The sequence below is a fragment of the Amblyomma americanum genome, chromosome 1, assembly GCF_052857255.1.
Source record: "Amblyomma americanum isolate KBUSLIRL-KWMA chromosome 1, ASM5285725v1, whole genome shotgun sequence".
Taxonomy (NCBI): Eukaryota; Metazoa; Arthropoda; class Arachnida; order Ixodida; family Ixodidae; genus Amblyomma; species Amblyomma americanum.
The window spans coordinates 500,286,069-500,302,866 of NC_135497.1; the positions used below are offsets into that span (position 1 = coordinate 500,286,069).

The following is a 16,798-nucleotide window of genomic DNA, read 5'->3' on the forward strand; positions in this document are numbered from 1 at the left end:
GCATTCCGCAATGGGCGTAATCTCGTGCGAGTCGCTGCTTGAGTCAACATTGCACTGCAGTAGACTAATAAGGAACTTTCTACGCGAAAACCTGAGTGGTTACTGGCACTGCATTCGCATACAAAAAAATTTCGAGCATTCAGCGCGTGCCCAAGGACAACTTTGCCCAGAGCAGCCTGAGCCATCAGGGACATGGGGATAGTGCCAAGGACAACTTTGCCCAGAGCAGCCTGAGCAATCAGGGACATGGGGATAGTGCCCGAGGACAACTTTGCCCAGAGCAGCCTGAGCCATCAGGGTCATGGGGATAGCACAGTGACCAGTTATGATACTGTGCCATCTGGTGTAACGAGGTGCCGCAAGACTTCGGAACAAGTGCACTCATGGAAGCCATGAGAGACTTGAGCGACCGCTATGGACAATGTGCCACCTATGGCAACAAGATGGTGCTGTGTCTGGGAACGCGTGCACCCCTGGGAACGTGTGGACTTTCAAGACTTCACATGGCAATGCTCCAACTGAAGCGTCTGATGATTAACGCAGGACTATCGAGTGCAGAGAGTGGCAATCACATCTCAGCCACGTCGTTGAGTCTTATGAGTACTGTTTAGAAACGCTGGGTAACTGAAATGTTACTGACTGTTTGTGTGGCCTACTGTAGCATTTAATAGGCCCATAATAATGGAGGCTGCATCGTGTGTTCGCTTGTATTTAAAATTTGGGCAAACGAACAGGCACATTGGTGCCCAAGTGTGCAGTGTCTGAGCTAGGAAGCGCGTGTTTCAGAATTCAAGAGTACCGCCAAGGAATATGGCACTCCTGATATTCCATTAATTACACATCACCGCCAACCTGCCAATTCCAGCCCGAAACCTCAAGCGGATTGCCTGCTGTGAGGCCCTCCATCACATCCAGATAACAGTCAGTACTTTAAACAGACTGCATCATTTAAAGGTTGTTTCTTTCTCCAAGACAAAGGCGTCCCTATTGAAGTACTGTACTACAGATTATCCATGTCCTCCAGGTGAGTCTAGGAATAAGAGTAAGAAATGTTAGAAATTAAATACGAGGGCTTCAGCAGAATCATGTGGGAGCTCTCACTCGAAAAAGCGGAACGGAGCAGTAAAGGCACGATAATCCGGCGCCAGTTGCAGGATCTCTACGTGGCAGTGCATTTCGGCAGCAGTCACATTCAGCGTATCGCAAGTGCACGTTCTAATATTTCATTTTATGTATTGACGACAATTCGCCGACAAAAACCTGTTCGTTTTTCCAACACTTCTCACCGACAGTAGCTGCACGGTCGCTTTTACTTAGCATGAACATTATATATTCTGCCATTATATTGCGCGCAACATGAGAAGAGTAGCACCTTGCTCTTCCAACCGTTTCTTTCACACATTTGAGGAAAAGGGACATTTTTGACCGCATGATATCGCCACGGTCAGCAAACAAGCGGAAGTTTGTGGATAAATTTTAAATCAAGAGCGATTCTACACAGGGTGACACCGGAAGCAGTCCTCTCTAATGTCGCCTTATTGGGTCAATTAACACGCCGCCTCTACGTCGTAAAAATCTCGCTGTGTCCATGAAGGCTGACGTTTGTAATGCGGCTAATCCTCTCCCCTTCAATCTCATTCCCACATATGCTTAATTGGAAAAATATAGCCCGAAAAGCAAACAGTACAAGACTGACTGCTCTGCCGGGGTTCAAGGTGCTTTTTTTGGTACAAATACTCTTAGCACTACTTAAGACGTAGCCTCACTGTGCGCACGTATGATGTAGCACGAATGATAACGCCGGCTGCGCCTATCAATAGAAACTAAGTTTTGGAATACTTTTCGATTATCACAGCTTACAACAACACCACACACAACAACAACGTACTTAAGCCGGAATGAGTGACTGTGATCAAGATTGTATAGCTTATTGGCGCCATTTACGTCACCAGCGAAATCGAAAGAGACAAAGCAAGCAGGAACGTGAGCCAAGATTGGTGAGCAAGCGAAAAGAGAAAACTAATTATTTGATTGCAACTTAGGAGCGTGGCCTCAATGAACGTAATAACGGAGACCGCGGAAAGTGCTACTCTGACAGTCCTCATTATAGAAATAAATCCTGGGCATAAACTAAAATATTTTATTGTCCTTGAGCAAAATCCTCGCGTTTCGAGTGGCTGAGAATCCTCCTTGCATCACCGAACTACGTCCCAGGTGTATTCAGCTGAAGCATCACTTTCTATTTCAACGTGGTATTTCGAACAGTATCGGCTTGCTCAGCAATGTTATCAAACCTGAGCCTTCGTATGACAGTGTAAACGTTTGTAGGGTATGCCTTGACTGTCCACACATTCAACCATTTTCATGGATCGGAAAAAAGCGGCACCTCTGATGTGCCCCCGCCTACCACTTCATGAAGCACGACCTACCTCCTCCGTCACTCATGTGACCCAAACAAACCTGGATAGCGTTTTCGTTGGTGTTTATTGAAGCGCCTGAGTATTCGTTGGCAGTATACCACGAGGTCTTCGAGATAGTACCACTATCGGATGTTTCCTTAAAAGTCGGGCTTAGCGATGGGTAAGAAAACTTTTTTTTTTTTTTAAAAAGCCTAACATTGTGGCGCGCGCGCCGGCACGCAGCCCGTGCATCAGCCACGCTGCCGAAGACGACGAAGAATTATCAAGACGGGTGGAGGCTGAGCTGGTGGACAGCTCGCAGCTTTGCGATGGTAAGTCACCTTCTTCAACCGCACAAGCTGGGCAACGCCGGTGCCACAGCGGCCGTAGTCACGCTGGGCGACTCGCGGTACGCCGCGGTGCGTCATTGTGCTCTCCTATACCGGTCGCTTCCGCCGTTACCAGCCATGACTACCTGCGCGTTCACACTTGGACATTCGGCGGCGAGAGGAAGCGGAATCCGCGGCCGCCGAATTGCTGTCTCGTTCACACTTCCCGGCCACCGCGTCGCCGCTCATCGTCTGTGTGTCGTCTGCTCACGGCATACAGAGATGTGGCAAGAGGTTAATCGATGCTGTCTACATACCAAAACCGTATGCATGCTTGCGTACGCTAAATGCAGTTTTTTTTTGTCGGATATTACGCCATTTATAACATTCTCACATTTTAAACGCCTAGTGGCGCCATCTGGTGGTTAGGAGAGGAACCATTGTTGTCAACAAACCGACGCTCTTATTAAGCCTAAAAGGCGAAGAATCGTCACCCGAAATAAAAATTAAAGCAAATTTATCGCTCAAACGTTTTCTTATGGGCGATATAAGACAAATAGAAAGAGCGCTAGCTCTTTTATGACCAGTAAACGCGCTAAAAAAGGCAGTAACAGCGACGAATTTTGTCCGAAGCGAGGCGTCCTGCATCGAAGGGCGCCGCCATGTTTGTCGCCGCGGGTACTCGCCTTCCTATTTATTGGCTGACGAGATTCGGCGGATTTTTTTCCGGCGGCAGAATTCGGTCCTGGACCGATCGGCCTTTCCGCTGGGTATTCCGGCGGAATCTGTGCCGCGGCAGCGGATTCCGCTCGCTCTCGCCGCCGAATGTCCAAATGTGAACGCGCCATACGAGTCGGGACGATACTCGAAAGAAGTTTGGAAAACCCTGAGCGGGCTTGTGCGCAGCCTGAGGGTGCTAGGATAGCTTGCTCCTTTCGTTCTTTTTTGTACGGACGCCAAGCGTAGCTCGTGGAGGCGAGACAGCCGCACTTAGGCCGCGCGGTGTATTGGCCAAGCCTTGCATGTGGAGATTACGTTTCCTACCGGAACGTTGACAGTGCGACGCGTTACTAGATTGGTCGTGAATAGAGCAACAAGTTCGACAGAGGTGAAGTATCTATTTGTGGCAGACAAAGAGACAAACCCCGTCCGGTTGCATCTGCGTCTGCCCTATTCTCTTTTTGTTACGCTTCGCTGCCTTACGGCTGATGTGCAAGAATTCTCTTTTAACAGATTGCCCAGCTCGCTATACCTTAATTCACTAAGTGAACTGCATAATGGCCGAGCTGGTACCTAATTCAAAAACCAACTAGCGCGCGAAGCAGCTTACAAGAAGTATGGAAATCCTGAAGATTAAGTTTTAAGTGTAGCAGATTTAAATACCTTCAATTCATGGTCGGCATGGGGAGGCTTGCACCAAGGTTATGTCACTTACTCTTAGCACTATGTCGCATTTCCTGTCAAAATTAAACAGCTTTTATACAATTCCATGCTCCATTCTGTGCTCAGCTATTGCACACTGATGTGGGGAAACACCAGTGCACAAAATTTAAACAAGCAAATCTTACTACAAAAAAAAAGGCTGTTAGGGCAATAGAAAATGTTCCATTCAACGCGCATACTAAACCTCTATTCTACAAATACAAAATAATAAAAGCCGATAACATATACAAGTACAAACTAATAAAAAGTTACACTAGAGCGATACAGGGCAAGTTAGATACACTCCTCTCACTCGCTAATCTCCGCAAACAAGAATACGTATACCCTCACCGCCATAAACTGCCCTGGAAAATTCCTGTCACGCGCACAAGTTATGGCCGCCAACGCATTGAATACACACTCCCCCACACACTCAATGACTTCGCGAGGCGAGATAAAGACATTACGGCAGTTAACAAAGCTGACACAATGCAATTGTTTGTTAACGACCATTAGTGTAACAAAAGACTACTTCTTTATACTTTTTTCACTGTGATTTCTTTTTTCTTGTAAAATGAACAAATTATTTAATTGTTACAGTGCTGTCATTGTTGCCAGGGTGGTTGGAGCTTTGTCAAGCTGCTATTGTGCAGCTTTTTCTCCTACCCCCCCTTTTTCGCCATGTATACTTTATTTTGGTGAAAAATAAAATTGAGAATTGAATTGAATTGAATATTATGGTGACGAAGCTAACAACGTTTCCAATGGTCTGCGCCGTTGTTTGCTGGCGGTGTCCATTCAGTACGGCCAGCAGGATGCGTACGCCCAGAGCGCGTATGTCCAGCCGGGGGGCATCTACTCGCGGGAGGCACCTACGCCCCACCGCCAGCGGGCTACATGGACCCGGCGTACGCGGCCCAGCAAGCGCAGCCCATGTACGGCCAACAGCCGTACGCCGAGGACCCGTACGGACAGACGGCCATGGGCATGCCCTCTAATCCCGCCATGTCCCGTAAGTGTGGCCCTAATGTTTTTTTCTTCTCTTTTGCGTATTGCAGCCACAGCGGAACTACGAACTCTCGGGCGAGTGTCGCCGAATATTACGGGATGTAATAGCGAACTGTAGGCGCTAACATAGACTCCCAAGCTAACCTAAAGGCTCGAAATTCAATTCAGCAGAGAGGCAGCGAGGTATGTAATAGAATATTCTAGGGCTAAACTTGACGCACTGAGAGAGCAGATTGGCTTGGGAATAAGAGATAGTGAATGATATGCTACACTCTTAACCCAAATTACACTAAAAACGAGTAAAAGACAGTAAACTCTCCTTTAGCTCACTCCCTCTTAGGGGCAGGGTATGCTGCCCATTTCACGGAGTTGATTTCGATCAATAAATACACGAGTGCTTACTGTTGGCAACGGAGGCATATTCCCAGCGCGAATCATAGTAGCTTGATGGCGTTACCAACTGAAGGAGGTTTTTAAACACGTCACCGGCGAGCATAAGGTTAGCATAAATAGGAGACTAAAACCTCGGTTAAAATCTGTCTAACTTTTAGAACTTCGCATGTTTTCAAGAAGGAATTTGTTTCCGTTACCAGCATGCCTCCTAAGGCTTGGCAGCATAATCTGCCTCTGAAAGGCAGTGTGCTAGAGGACAGCTTGATCCTTTTTAATCCCATATAGACTAATTTTTATATCCTTTTCCTTACATCCAGACATTAACATCTAGACATTACTTAATCTGTATAGGAGGAAAGAGGTAGTAAGTGGTATAAATCATAAAGGGAGTCGGTGTCATGAGCACACCTAGCGATCTAAGAATGTAAAGTAGAGAATTGTCAGTTCCGCAAATCCGAGCATTAACCCATTAACACTATGGCGTCATGCCCCTAGGGTAGATTTTAACGGTCCCCTCCACTTTTAGTGCACTAGCACTAAGACCCCCCTCACCGAGTTAGCTGAAACTTGTCTCAAGCCTGCTGACCTCGAGAAATGCGCTTCGAGCCAAAACCGAGACCAAAGTGAAAATCGAAGTGTTAGCCCACCTAATTTACATTTGGCCTAACCACGCTACCCGCCGTGGTGGCTTATTGGTTAGGGAGCTCGGCTACTGATCCGGAGTTCCCGGGTTCGAACCCGATCGCGGCGGCTGCGTTTTTATGGAAGCAAAACGCTAAGGCGCCCGTGTGCTTTGCGAAGTCAGTGCACGTTAAAGATCCCCAGGTGGTCGAAATTATTCCGGAGCCCTCCACTACGCCATCTCTCTCTTCCTTTCTTCTTTCACTCCCTCCTTTGTCCCTTCTCTTACGGCGCGGTTCAGGTGTCCAACGACATATGAGACAGATACTGCGCCATTTCCTTTCCCCAAAAAACATTTTTATTATTAACCGCGCTAAATCGTGCGTCATTTTTTCCTCCCATATGTGCTAATTCATGATTAGACTCTATAGTCACAGCCAGAGTATATAATGCGAATACCAGGTAACTACTGGTGTCGACAGGTTACCTAATGTATTCAAAGGCTAGCCAGGCATCACAGGTGTCGAGATGGTTAAATCGGCGGATAAGGTTAGGAAGCTTCGTGGAGATAGGCTGGCCGTTGCTGTCGCTGGACTAGGTTCCCTATAGGTCAGTGGGATAGGCTCTTGCATTGTGTTATGTGTAGTTGAGCTGCTAAAGATGACGACAGTGTATGTGAGCACAAAATGAGTTTGGCAATTTTTGCGAGATAGAGAAAATTTACCGCCAGACCTTGGCGGTTTGATCCGAGGACGGGTTGTACGTTTCTTGATCGCGACACCGTCAAAATCCGACCATCTGACCAATGGAATTGTTGCTGTTAGTGTTCAAAGCGGTAGAGAAATTCGAGCCCAGGAACTGCCACGTCGAAGCAGAGACTCTGCCGCTATTCGATCTCAAGCTGCGTTCTAAAAAAAAAAACACTGGAGTCGTCATTTCAATATCCGTAAGTTCAGTGAAATAGGCGAATGTAGAGTGCAGTTCATTTAGGAATTAATTTGCCGGTTCTAGTTGTTGGTGGATTCCGCATCTCCAAGTTAACCGCTATCCGTCCTGGTTAGCTTAGTCGGTACAGAAACTGTCCCACGCAAGCGGTGGCCTGGGTTCTAGATTCGGTTTTGATTTAATTTTTTTTCATAAACTATGCACTCTTCGAGAAACCAGCTTAACTTTCCTTTTTTAGCTCTTTGACTGACCTAAGTTGCGTACTGATACGGAGTTACTCTCTAACCTCGGCCGTCTTGTTGTATTCAAGGTGCACAAATGTATGAGAGCCCATTCTCGATCACTTGGCGCATGGCCCCAGCCCAAGTATCTATCGTGACGTCGTTTGCTCCCAAAATGCTTTTCGGAAATCGCCTAGAAACTGCAAGGTTTCGTTGATACCTCTAGACTCTGTGTCAGTCGGCACCGTTAAAGAGTAGACACCTTGCGCTTCCTGTTCTCGACAGTGTTTGCTGACATGTATCTCTACACCTCCCAATCGCAGCAATGACTTATGATCCGGGCTATGTCAACTACCTATACGGAATGCAGAGCCCCCCAAGCCCCAGGCGATAGTGAGTACACGCATCAGACTGCATACCTGCTGGCATTCCCCTGTTGCGAAGAGGGGCGTTATGCGTCCCAGGGCAGGATTCACTGCTCTGACATCATCTGATCAATCAAAGGGCGACATTTTAGCTTCACATGAAACTGTGCAAACCTGTCCTGTAGAAAAACAGGTTCTGAATTTCTACCCCTCGTACAGCGGCGGCGCCAGGCAGCAAAGTTACATGGTCTCCCGGGCCAAAGAGCTGCAAGAGTGCTGGCTTTCATGCAGCATCTCCCCATTGTATGATGCTGAAGGACGTCAGGGCACTCTACGGTAACGTTGTCAGCGCAACTGAGTGTGCTCAGAATTATGAACTGGGCTGGATAACGCCAACAGCGCAATGAATACTTCAGAGAGCAGCTCGGGATCAGGACCCCACGACCCGATTTTTCATTTGGACTCCAGGCCACGAGGGCCTACCAGGGAATGAGGCCGCCAACTCGGTAGCCCGTGCACTCACTAACCGGGCCCCCGACGTAGACCCTACCGATCTGGACCAGGACTCCTATCCTCTGTTAACTTTCAGATATCTCCGCTTATTACCGGGACTCGCACCGTCAGTACCCGGCTCCTCTCAAGGGGCTATGGTAAGCGGACGAGAGAATACTGCTTAGACTTTTTACTAACACTCTACTGTGCCCGGCAGTGCTCAAACATTTGGACACTTCTTTCTCTGGCCTCTGCTCTTTCTGTGGGGAGGTGGCTGACACGTTCTACATGGTCTGGGCATGCCAACACAATCCTTCTCTTCCGCCCCTAACCCCTTCCACTACCCGAGAGGACTGGGAGGCGGCCCTGCTCAGCTGCCTGGACCTACCGGCTCAACAAGCCCTAGTTCAGCGAGCTCGAGTGGCGGCCCAGACCAATGGGGTCCCTGAATAAGGGACTCCACCTAGTACTGTAAGGGGAGCGGCCCACTAGGGATTTCTCCCCACGCAACCTCTCTGCAATATTCAAATAAATGCTTTCACCACCACGAGCATGAACAACTCGAGTTTTCAATGCGCAGAATGACAGAAGTGCGATTAGAACGCGTAGAGAACAAAAATGGGGGCAATAGCTCTGCCGCACCAATCTCAGTCATTCTTAAGAGCGGCAACACCCGCACCCCACCGGTTCACATATCAGAGCTGACACATACCAGAGAGCAATCGTGTTCTGGCCCAGCTCAAGCTCACATGGTCAGCATATTCGGTGGTCGTCAGGTGAAGTTGGCGCTTGAAACTACAAAGTACAACTGTGACGCTGCTAGCGCTTATTTAGAGGAAGTCCCCTGTACAGATACAGTTCTGAGAACAAAACAAAAACAAACCTCCGCGCTGCTTCTGTTGCCGGAAGCGGAGAAGAAATAGTTAATAATCAGAGCACTACAGCGGGCGTTCTCCAAAGATCCAACAACATGAAAGAGTTATGACGCCACCTGTGAGGTAGAATTATGTCTCAACCGACCACTCGCTTTCAGCTGCTTGTTCATGATATTGTTACTCAACGCTTCCAGGCCACGTGGGCTCAGTGTGCCGAGGGACAGGCATTCGTTATAAATCTACTTCACTAGGTACCATACCCAACCCGGCTCTGCAGTGAGTGCTATCGTAATCAGCCCATATTAGTTATTGATGCCATCAAGTGGGGGTCTTTGAGAGCAAAAGTTGGGTTAGCTGTAAATATGCTGTCATCGCTCTGAGAGCTCTGGTGCCGGTACAAAAGGCCGTTATAAATTTCTGGCGCATATAGAAGGCCAGCACTAACAGGGCGAAGATATGAATCGAATCAGTCTACTCTGACAAAAGATATCATATGCTTAGAGGGGACGGCAAAACATAGTTGTCACAGTAGAAAGCAGTACCTCGGGATGCGCTCAGCTATGCATATAAAAACACATTCCGGACTAGCTTTTAACTTGGTGAGACTGAAAGATGAATTGTTTCAACACGTTGTGGACACTTGAATTGTTAGTACTAATAACAGAAAGTTACAGGGGCGGATGAAATTCAATAATGCCTTCCTTCGACCATTAACTCCTTGTATGCATGATTTAGACTCGCCTTCACGTTCATTCCGCACTTCGCGGCCACAGCTTCGGCTCCGTGCTATATAGTTGGCCTGGATAGCACGAAGGGCGAAAACAGCGCTAATGACGAGGACGGCACCACACACAGGAGCCAACGCGTACTGTTTCGGTACCAACATCATGCTCAAACTACGCCTCTAAAATGCCTTTTTGGATAGTAAGCTAGTTTGAAGTTCGGGCCGTTGTGTTAAATAAAACGCACACGTGAAAACTGAAATCCAAAAACAACAGGGTAAAATTTTCGTTTGTTGCCATCAGGTGGAAATACAGGCAGAGTCTATTTACACCTTGACGCCGCGGTTTTCACGCCATCGAAGGCTCGCGCGCTAGTGTTTAGTCCGCCTAAGGCAACGTCTTCTCGTTTTGCCCCTGCCGTTGCAGTTGTGTTCGCGGTTCATTTTACGCTGATATTATACATAGCTCCGTATGCCATACAATATATACTTGGCCGCGTAGGTAGAAAGGCAGGTGGTCCATTTTATCTAGGCAAGCTGATACTAACAGGCACATTGAGAGGAGCTACAGCGTTGCCGGAGGGAACCGTGAGAGAACACAGGACTTTCTTATGTACTTTGTGTGATCGATTTAAGTTAGTATGTCGAAGCACTTTCACCAGAATTTCCGCGTCCGACAAGCAGCAATCTCATTCTCGCCATCATACTTACAGAATGCTTTGTCCACCCTTTTATTCGTTTTTATAGTTCCATACATCTTTCCTTATTGCTTCTCATCGTCTTTCTTTTTAGGTGCTAGCAGTATTAATGTCTCTCTTTATTGGAGAAATATCTGTTCACAAACATGATAACGGAGGCAGGCCCCTCACTGTCAACGGAAACCGTTCCATCGTTTCCTCTTGCAGCGTGATCCAGCAGCCCCAGCACAGGAAGGGGCTTTTCAGCTCGGACAACATCCTCACCGTGCTCATCGTGTGTGGCACACTGTTCCTAATCCTCGTCGCCATGCTGGTGATCGTTACCGGGGTCGTACCTAGGCGTGAGTTTGCATCCCTACTTGGCCATCCACGGGAGGCTGCGGAGCATTTTTGAAGACTCGTGGTTTTAACTCTTGAAGCAAACGCGGGTTTCCTGCTTAAGTACAGTACGAGCAGCGTGAGATCAAACATTTTGCTACGGAACAACCTACAAGACGCGGACGGCCTCAAGTTATGCGGAAGAATGTGGAATGTAAGAAGTTATGTGGAAACAGCGCGAAACACGGCGCCTTCTTTCTTGTCGGCTCGGCTTTCCGAGTTGCTGCAGGCCTAGAAGTTCGCTGATGAACATAATCAATATGCTTCCTCGTCTCCAGGGAATGCAACGTGTAAAAAGCTTGCAGTGGGAAGGGCCATTTGGTAAACCTGACTGCAGTGATTCTTTTTCACTGCGAGCCTCCTTGCAAGAAATTGCTCTTTGCTTTCTCACTATGTTCAACAAATCTCCCACTTAGGGCTCATAGCCCGCACGATCTAAGATTTTCAACGTAGTTTCAAACTATAAAGCGTCCCCAGAAATAGTTGTAAATATATACGCCAGCCACTTTTCCGTCTTCATGCTGTAAATCTGGGGAGCGCATCTATTACTGCGCTGTGATGAAAAATGTCGAGAAAGTCTGCTTTCGCATGCCCTAATTAGGTCCAGCTCAGACTTGTCGTCCACAACTCCACTAGCGGGACTCTGCAATAATATTTCTCATTTTTGCAACTCCGGAAATCTGATCGAGTGTATAGTTTTGTTTCCGCGGAGCATTTCGTACAGTTTGTTGAATATTGTTATTTCGCAAATCATCATCCTTTTGCGCATGTTTGCGTTTTTAATGGCTTTATTTGGTAAGCAAAGCGTTTGTTGGTCGAAAACACTCAGAACTCGTTATGTAACTCCTTTGGTGCCGAAAAATTACGGGGATGGTGTCCTTGTCAATTATGACCTGCAAAAGTAAAATTTTAACAAGTTTCAATGCCACAAGTTATGACATCTGTTTCAATCACAGAAGCGTGCAATTAGTTTGCGGCTTTCCAGTGCTCACCCGGTGATGCGGGGCTCATCATTGGAGCAATATATGGGAAACTCATTCCAACTGTGCAAGAACTCCATTCGTATAATTAACTCTCTTAATCCACCGTACGGGAAAGTGCATAACATGTGAAGAATGCTTTTTGAACCGGCCCATTATATAAAAGTATTTCTGTCTGTAATTATCACAAAACCTAATATAAAATCACCAAGCTGAATATGAATCAATAATGTCTTATAAAATACTATACCTCAATAGGCGTAATATTAGCAACGCCCTGAGAAAACAGATCAAATTTAAGCCTTAGACGTTCGTACTGTATTATTGTGTAGTATGGAGCCCTCCATCTCTAAATTTACAGATCAACTGGAACTCGTTCAGAATCCTGATGTCTTATTTTCTTTAAGGAACAGCTTTTTTACAGCATTGAATAAATTTATATAATAGTCATTTGGGAAACACTAGCAAGCTGAGAAATAACTATGAATCAAATTAACAACTTTTTCTTCGCCCTTAGTGGTTTCTGTGAAGTAGACAACGTACTTTGCTTCTCCATTTTATTGCTCCAAAATGTGTTATTGAGTTAAAAGTGCACAAAGTGTGCTGCCTATTGTTGCATTGGGTAATGTTTTCAGCATACTTGAACAGGTTAGTTTCTCCGAAATCAACGTTAATTCAAGGTAATACAGTTAAGAGTTTCAATCTCTACTCTTCCTTGCGTCTCGCAGTCACCAGAAAGCATCACTCAGGTCACAAGAGGCGCCGCGATTTCGCCATGGAGCACGAGAATGGTAAGAGATTTACATGGTCCGGACTTACAGGCGCACTTCAAATTGATAATGATTGATTTTTATGACGCAAGGGCATCTATAGCCAAAAGAGCGCCATGACACAAGGTATTTTCGACTTCTCAAAGGGGGGTAAAAGACCCGTTTTCCAAGCATTTCACACTCAATAAGTCCAGCACCAGAACAGGGGAAAGCTTGTGCCCATTGTATTCACCCTAAATAAGCCGAGCATCAGATCAGAGGAAAGCTTGTACTCATTGTATCACCGATGGGTACCCGGAAGTAACGGGTATCGAACCCCCCACCTCCCGCATGCGAGGCAGGTGCTCAACCACTTGCCCACCGCTGCGGTGTGCCCTTTAAATTACTTTACCTCGCTCCAGTGAATAGAAGTGCTGCGTGTCGCTCGGACGAAGGCCACCAGCAAATAACACCTCAACAAGTGCTTAACAACGGGCATTACGTGATCCATAAAATGCTGCCAGCCTGCACTGGCGACGTGGGACTATATTCCATTTGCAGATTCATGGGTTTTACTTCCACCAAAGTAGCAGTATAAGAATGAAGTAGATCAAACAGTTTTACACTGATAAAAAATCGAGCATTTCGTTCGGGTAAAGGCCATCGATGTCCGGCGCTTCCTCTCTCACAATCCCCAAGGTTATGCTCAGCGCAGGCCAACTACTCCCAGATCTGGATTCAATTGGCCGTGTCCTGGCTCAGCCACACTACAACCACAAATTTCCTCAGCTCATCTCCCAGACTGACTGTCAGCCTTTTTCATTCCTTCGCTAGGTATCCTTCTTGTGTACGATGGATTTCAATATCTTGAGTCTTGCGCGTCTGAGTCGCTTCCGCTGATAGAGCGGATAGCACTTGTCGCACGCTGTGCTGGCATTTTTTTGTAAAATAGGAGGAGAGGAGATTTCGGGGGAAATACAAGTTGCGCTCTGTTCTTTGGGTTCTCGTTTATCTTGCCGCGTTCCTTCTGAACTAGTTTGAATATATTAAAAGCCTGGTGCTGGCCGGTTGCTTAAGCATGAATATTTCCTTTTGTTCAGTACGAGGCACAATAAAAGATTGCATATTACGGCTGCTTGTCTTGCGCACTCCTTATAGTGCCGTTTCTCGTGGCTCGCGTTTTAGATTTGATAATGCGGAGCTAGCCGCAGTTTTCCCTCTCTTACACCACCCTAGAACTTGGTCTTCATCGAGACGGCGTTTTTCGCAGTGGCAGACCTCGACCTATCGAACATGGACGCCCCCCAAGTGACGGTTGCCGACAAGGCCGGACATAGCACTCCCAAGCACAGCGCCGCCGCCAAGCACGGCTCCAACAACAGCTCCACATACCTGGCGCTGTTAAGGAATGTCAAACTTCGCACGAAAGGATATAGGCCCTGCAACGCCTCCGACCCGTTCTAGGGACTGGGCGATGAAGTGCCCTATAAAATTACTCTTTGCCACGCATACGGGAAAGGCTGAGAGGTTGTACTATTTTATTGCGGTAGCACTAAATGCCTCGTTAGGGCCGAACGCTCCGCGAGTTCTACCTTGAACGATTAATAACTGGACGCCCCACTCCAGTTGTAACCAACACAGTGCTGTGCGCGTGTGTGAAATGAACTAATCACGCGCACAACCTGGACACATTTCTTATTGTGTAAATAGTTTGTGCATATTACTTCTCCCCCTATCCTCTCTTCCTGTCCCCTCACCTCTTTCATTTTATTTCTCCATTCTGCCTGCTATCCTTTATTTCCGCTGCCCCAGCTCAGGTGCTTCAGTATCGATGGCAGATGCCGGGGCTAGCAAAAATCTTTTCCTTCCTTTTTACTATTATTTTTAATAAACCCACTACCACCACCACCACCACCACCAGGATGGCTACCCCTGAAGGAGGGGGCATGGCGACAGTGTGAATGGGTTCAACTAGTGGGTGGTTGCCACTGGAACCAAACTGAGGGTAATTACCCTGGAACGAGGGGGTATAGGGGGAGCATAGGAAGTCTTAACTGTAGTATAGTCCCCTGGAAGGAAGAGGAGGGTATGAAATGACGTCAGCAGGGCCTGTCCGAAGAAGATGTCACCAGCAAGAGCACAGCCAAAATAATATATTAGCTTGCGGCCAAGAAAGTACTTGGCAAGGTTCCAACTGGTACTTCCCCACTGACACCCACGAACTCAAATGGCGAATAGCACAAGCGCATTTTTGCGGTCTAGTAGGTTCGGCATGACACAGAGGAACAGCGCAGGCACAGGAGGACGAAGGTTATCTTCATCGCTTACCTTCATCGTCTCGTGTCTGCGCTGTTCCCTTCTGCCGTGACGTGAAACATGGTGACGCCCTTGCCGTGAGCAGCATTAATTTTTATTTGCTCTTTGACAACTATGGTAGGCACAAACGTTGCTGCGATGCATTACTGTACTTTTTTTCATCTCAGTCTATTACCGGTTACGGCACGCGACCTCACCGCTTCTTATGCAACGTGAAGCACGATCAGGGCCCGTGTTTTGTAACCTTTCATTTGGTCGCGGTGTCAGCAGTGAAGAAGAAAAATTGGTGGTGGTTTACCTTTAGTTAAACCTGGAGTAACGCGATAGCTACAGCTGGCCGAGTGGAACTTGGTCATGTGACCAACCACGTGACGAACCACGTGATTAGCCACGGCGCCGCGCCGCCGGCAGCTGCTCCGCACCACGTGACCAACCAAGTGACAGCGTGGCGGCAAGCCACAGGGTGGCGGCTATCGCTACAAAAACAAAGCGGGGAATCGTACGTAAAATCGCACGTACGCCTCGTTTTTTTCGCGGCGCCGCTACTTGCCACCCGTTCATGCGTGGCAAGTAGGGTCTTCGTCTCCCGTTCGTCGCGCAATCGCCCTGCAGTTTCTTAGCCCGTCGTCGAGCTCCGTGGATCGTGGGCATCAACACCGGTCGGTCCACCAGTGAGGCATGGGCGCAGGGCGCATTCACGCACGAGTCATGGGAGCGTTTCTACCGTGAACAACGGACTGTCATCCCCACGGCCTATTTCATTTGGAACATGGAACAATCACAGGCGATGTAATACAACGGAAACAAAAATTGACAGAATAAAGAACAGCCGAGATGTGTATCCTTATCCTGTTACCGTTCTAAATCTGTGCAACATGAGTAAGCATTCATTTGAGAGTTAATAGAGAAGGCAAGGCTGCGTGTTTCCGCAAAGCATCGTTAAGCGTGTTTTTAAGCGTGACAAGCTATTTGCTTCCGTTCTCGGCAAACTCTGGTGAACGTTTTCCAGTTCACGAGGTTTTTGTGCGCCCTAGCTTGCTGCTAAGCAACGAACCGATGTGGGGAGTTTCTGAATAAAGAAGTCACGGCGGCAAAGAGGCGGCCTGGGGCACGCGCTCTCGCTGCTGGAGTGCTCGACCTGCACCGTTTACGTTATGCTCGGGCTTGGTAGGGACAAGACGAGGGTCAGTTTGAATTGTAAGCCAGTAATATTACAGGCCTGTACTATCAACTCGTGAGAGCGTGCGTCTCTAGTTTGCCCTGCGCCTCAGCACGGTCAACGACAGAATAGGTTTCTATTGTGCAGTTGCGTGCCATTACCCTGACGAAACTCATTTCAGGAATGCGTCTGCCACCACCTATAAGCCATCCTAGACATTGCTACGTCAGTGTTGTAAAGAACATCATGCCTTATGCACTGCGTGTCTCCGCAAAGCATATGTTTACACTGTTGGGGGGGTGGGGGGGGGGGGGGGCGGAAGGTAGTAAAGCTGGCTATCCAGCTTTTTTTCCCACCCTTCCGTCACCGTTTTTGGTATTATTATCACGTCCGCTGTTTATTGTCGCCTGTGTGCGGCCTACTTATTTTTTCAGCGAGATGGGACTAGATCTCTCCGGAACGATCAGGAGCATATGCACCACCATCTGTGATGTGCCTGATGATATTACTCAAGACGCGTTGCACATCTCGAAAGTTATCAGTTATCTTGAAGAGTGGCATGGCTGAGAGCGACGTCCATGCACTCGAGAGACACGCGAACTCGGCACTTCTCAGGATCTTGATCCTGAGAGGCATCGAGTACATGCATATATCACCGCCGCTTTTTCTTTAAGTGCTCAGCTTGGTCCGATTGAACTGTTCTTTTCGGACGCCTTGTGCCGTTTCC

The 16,798-nt window shown here is 47.7% G+C and overlaps 1 protein-coding gene across 1 annotated transcript; it reads left to right on the top strand.

Annotated features, from left to right (window-relative positions):
• Positions 1-2,672: 2,672 nt before the first annotated feature.
• On the top strand, positions 2,673-14,105 carry LOC144105607 (uncharacterized). Its single transcript, XM_077638732.1, has 6 exons — positions 2,673-2,731; positions 4,953-5,162; positions 7,662-7,731; positions 10,697-10,830; positions 12,576-12,638; positions 13,867-14,105. The coding sequence occupies exons 2-6, from the start codon at positions 5,048-5,050 to the stop codon at positions 14,058-14,060; spliced, it is 576 nt and encodes a 191-aa protein (XP_077494858.1). The 5' UTR covers positions 2,673-2,731; positions 4,953-5,047; the 3' UTR covers positions 14,061-14,105.
• Positions 14,106-16,798: the final 2,693 nt, after the last annotated feature.

Coding starts and splice junctions, on each gene's coding strand:
- LOC144105607 (XM_077638732.1), top strand. CDS start 5,048: ATGGACCCGGCGTACGCGGCCCAGCAAGCGCAGCCCATGTACGGCCAA. Junction 7,732..10,696: donor CCCCCAAGCCCCAGGCGATA/GTGAGTACACGC, acceptor TTCCTCTTGCAG/CGTGATCCAGCAGCCCCAGC. Junction 10,831..12,575: donor TACCGGGGTCGTACCTAGGC/GTGAGTTTGCAT, acceptor TGCGTCTCGCAG/TCACCAGAAAGCATCACTCA.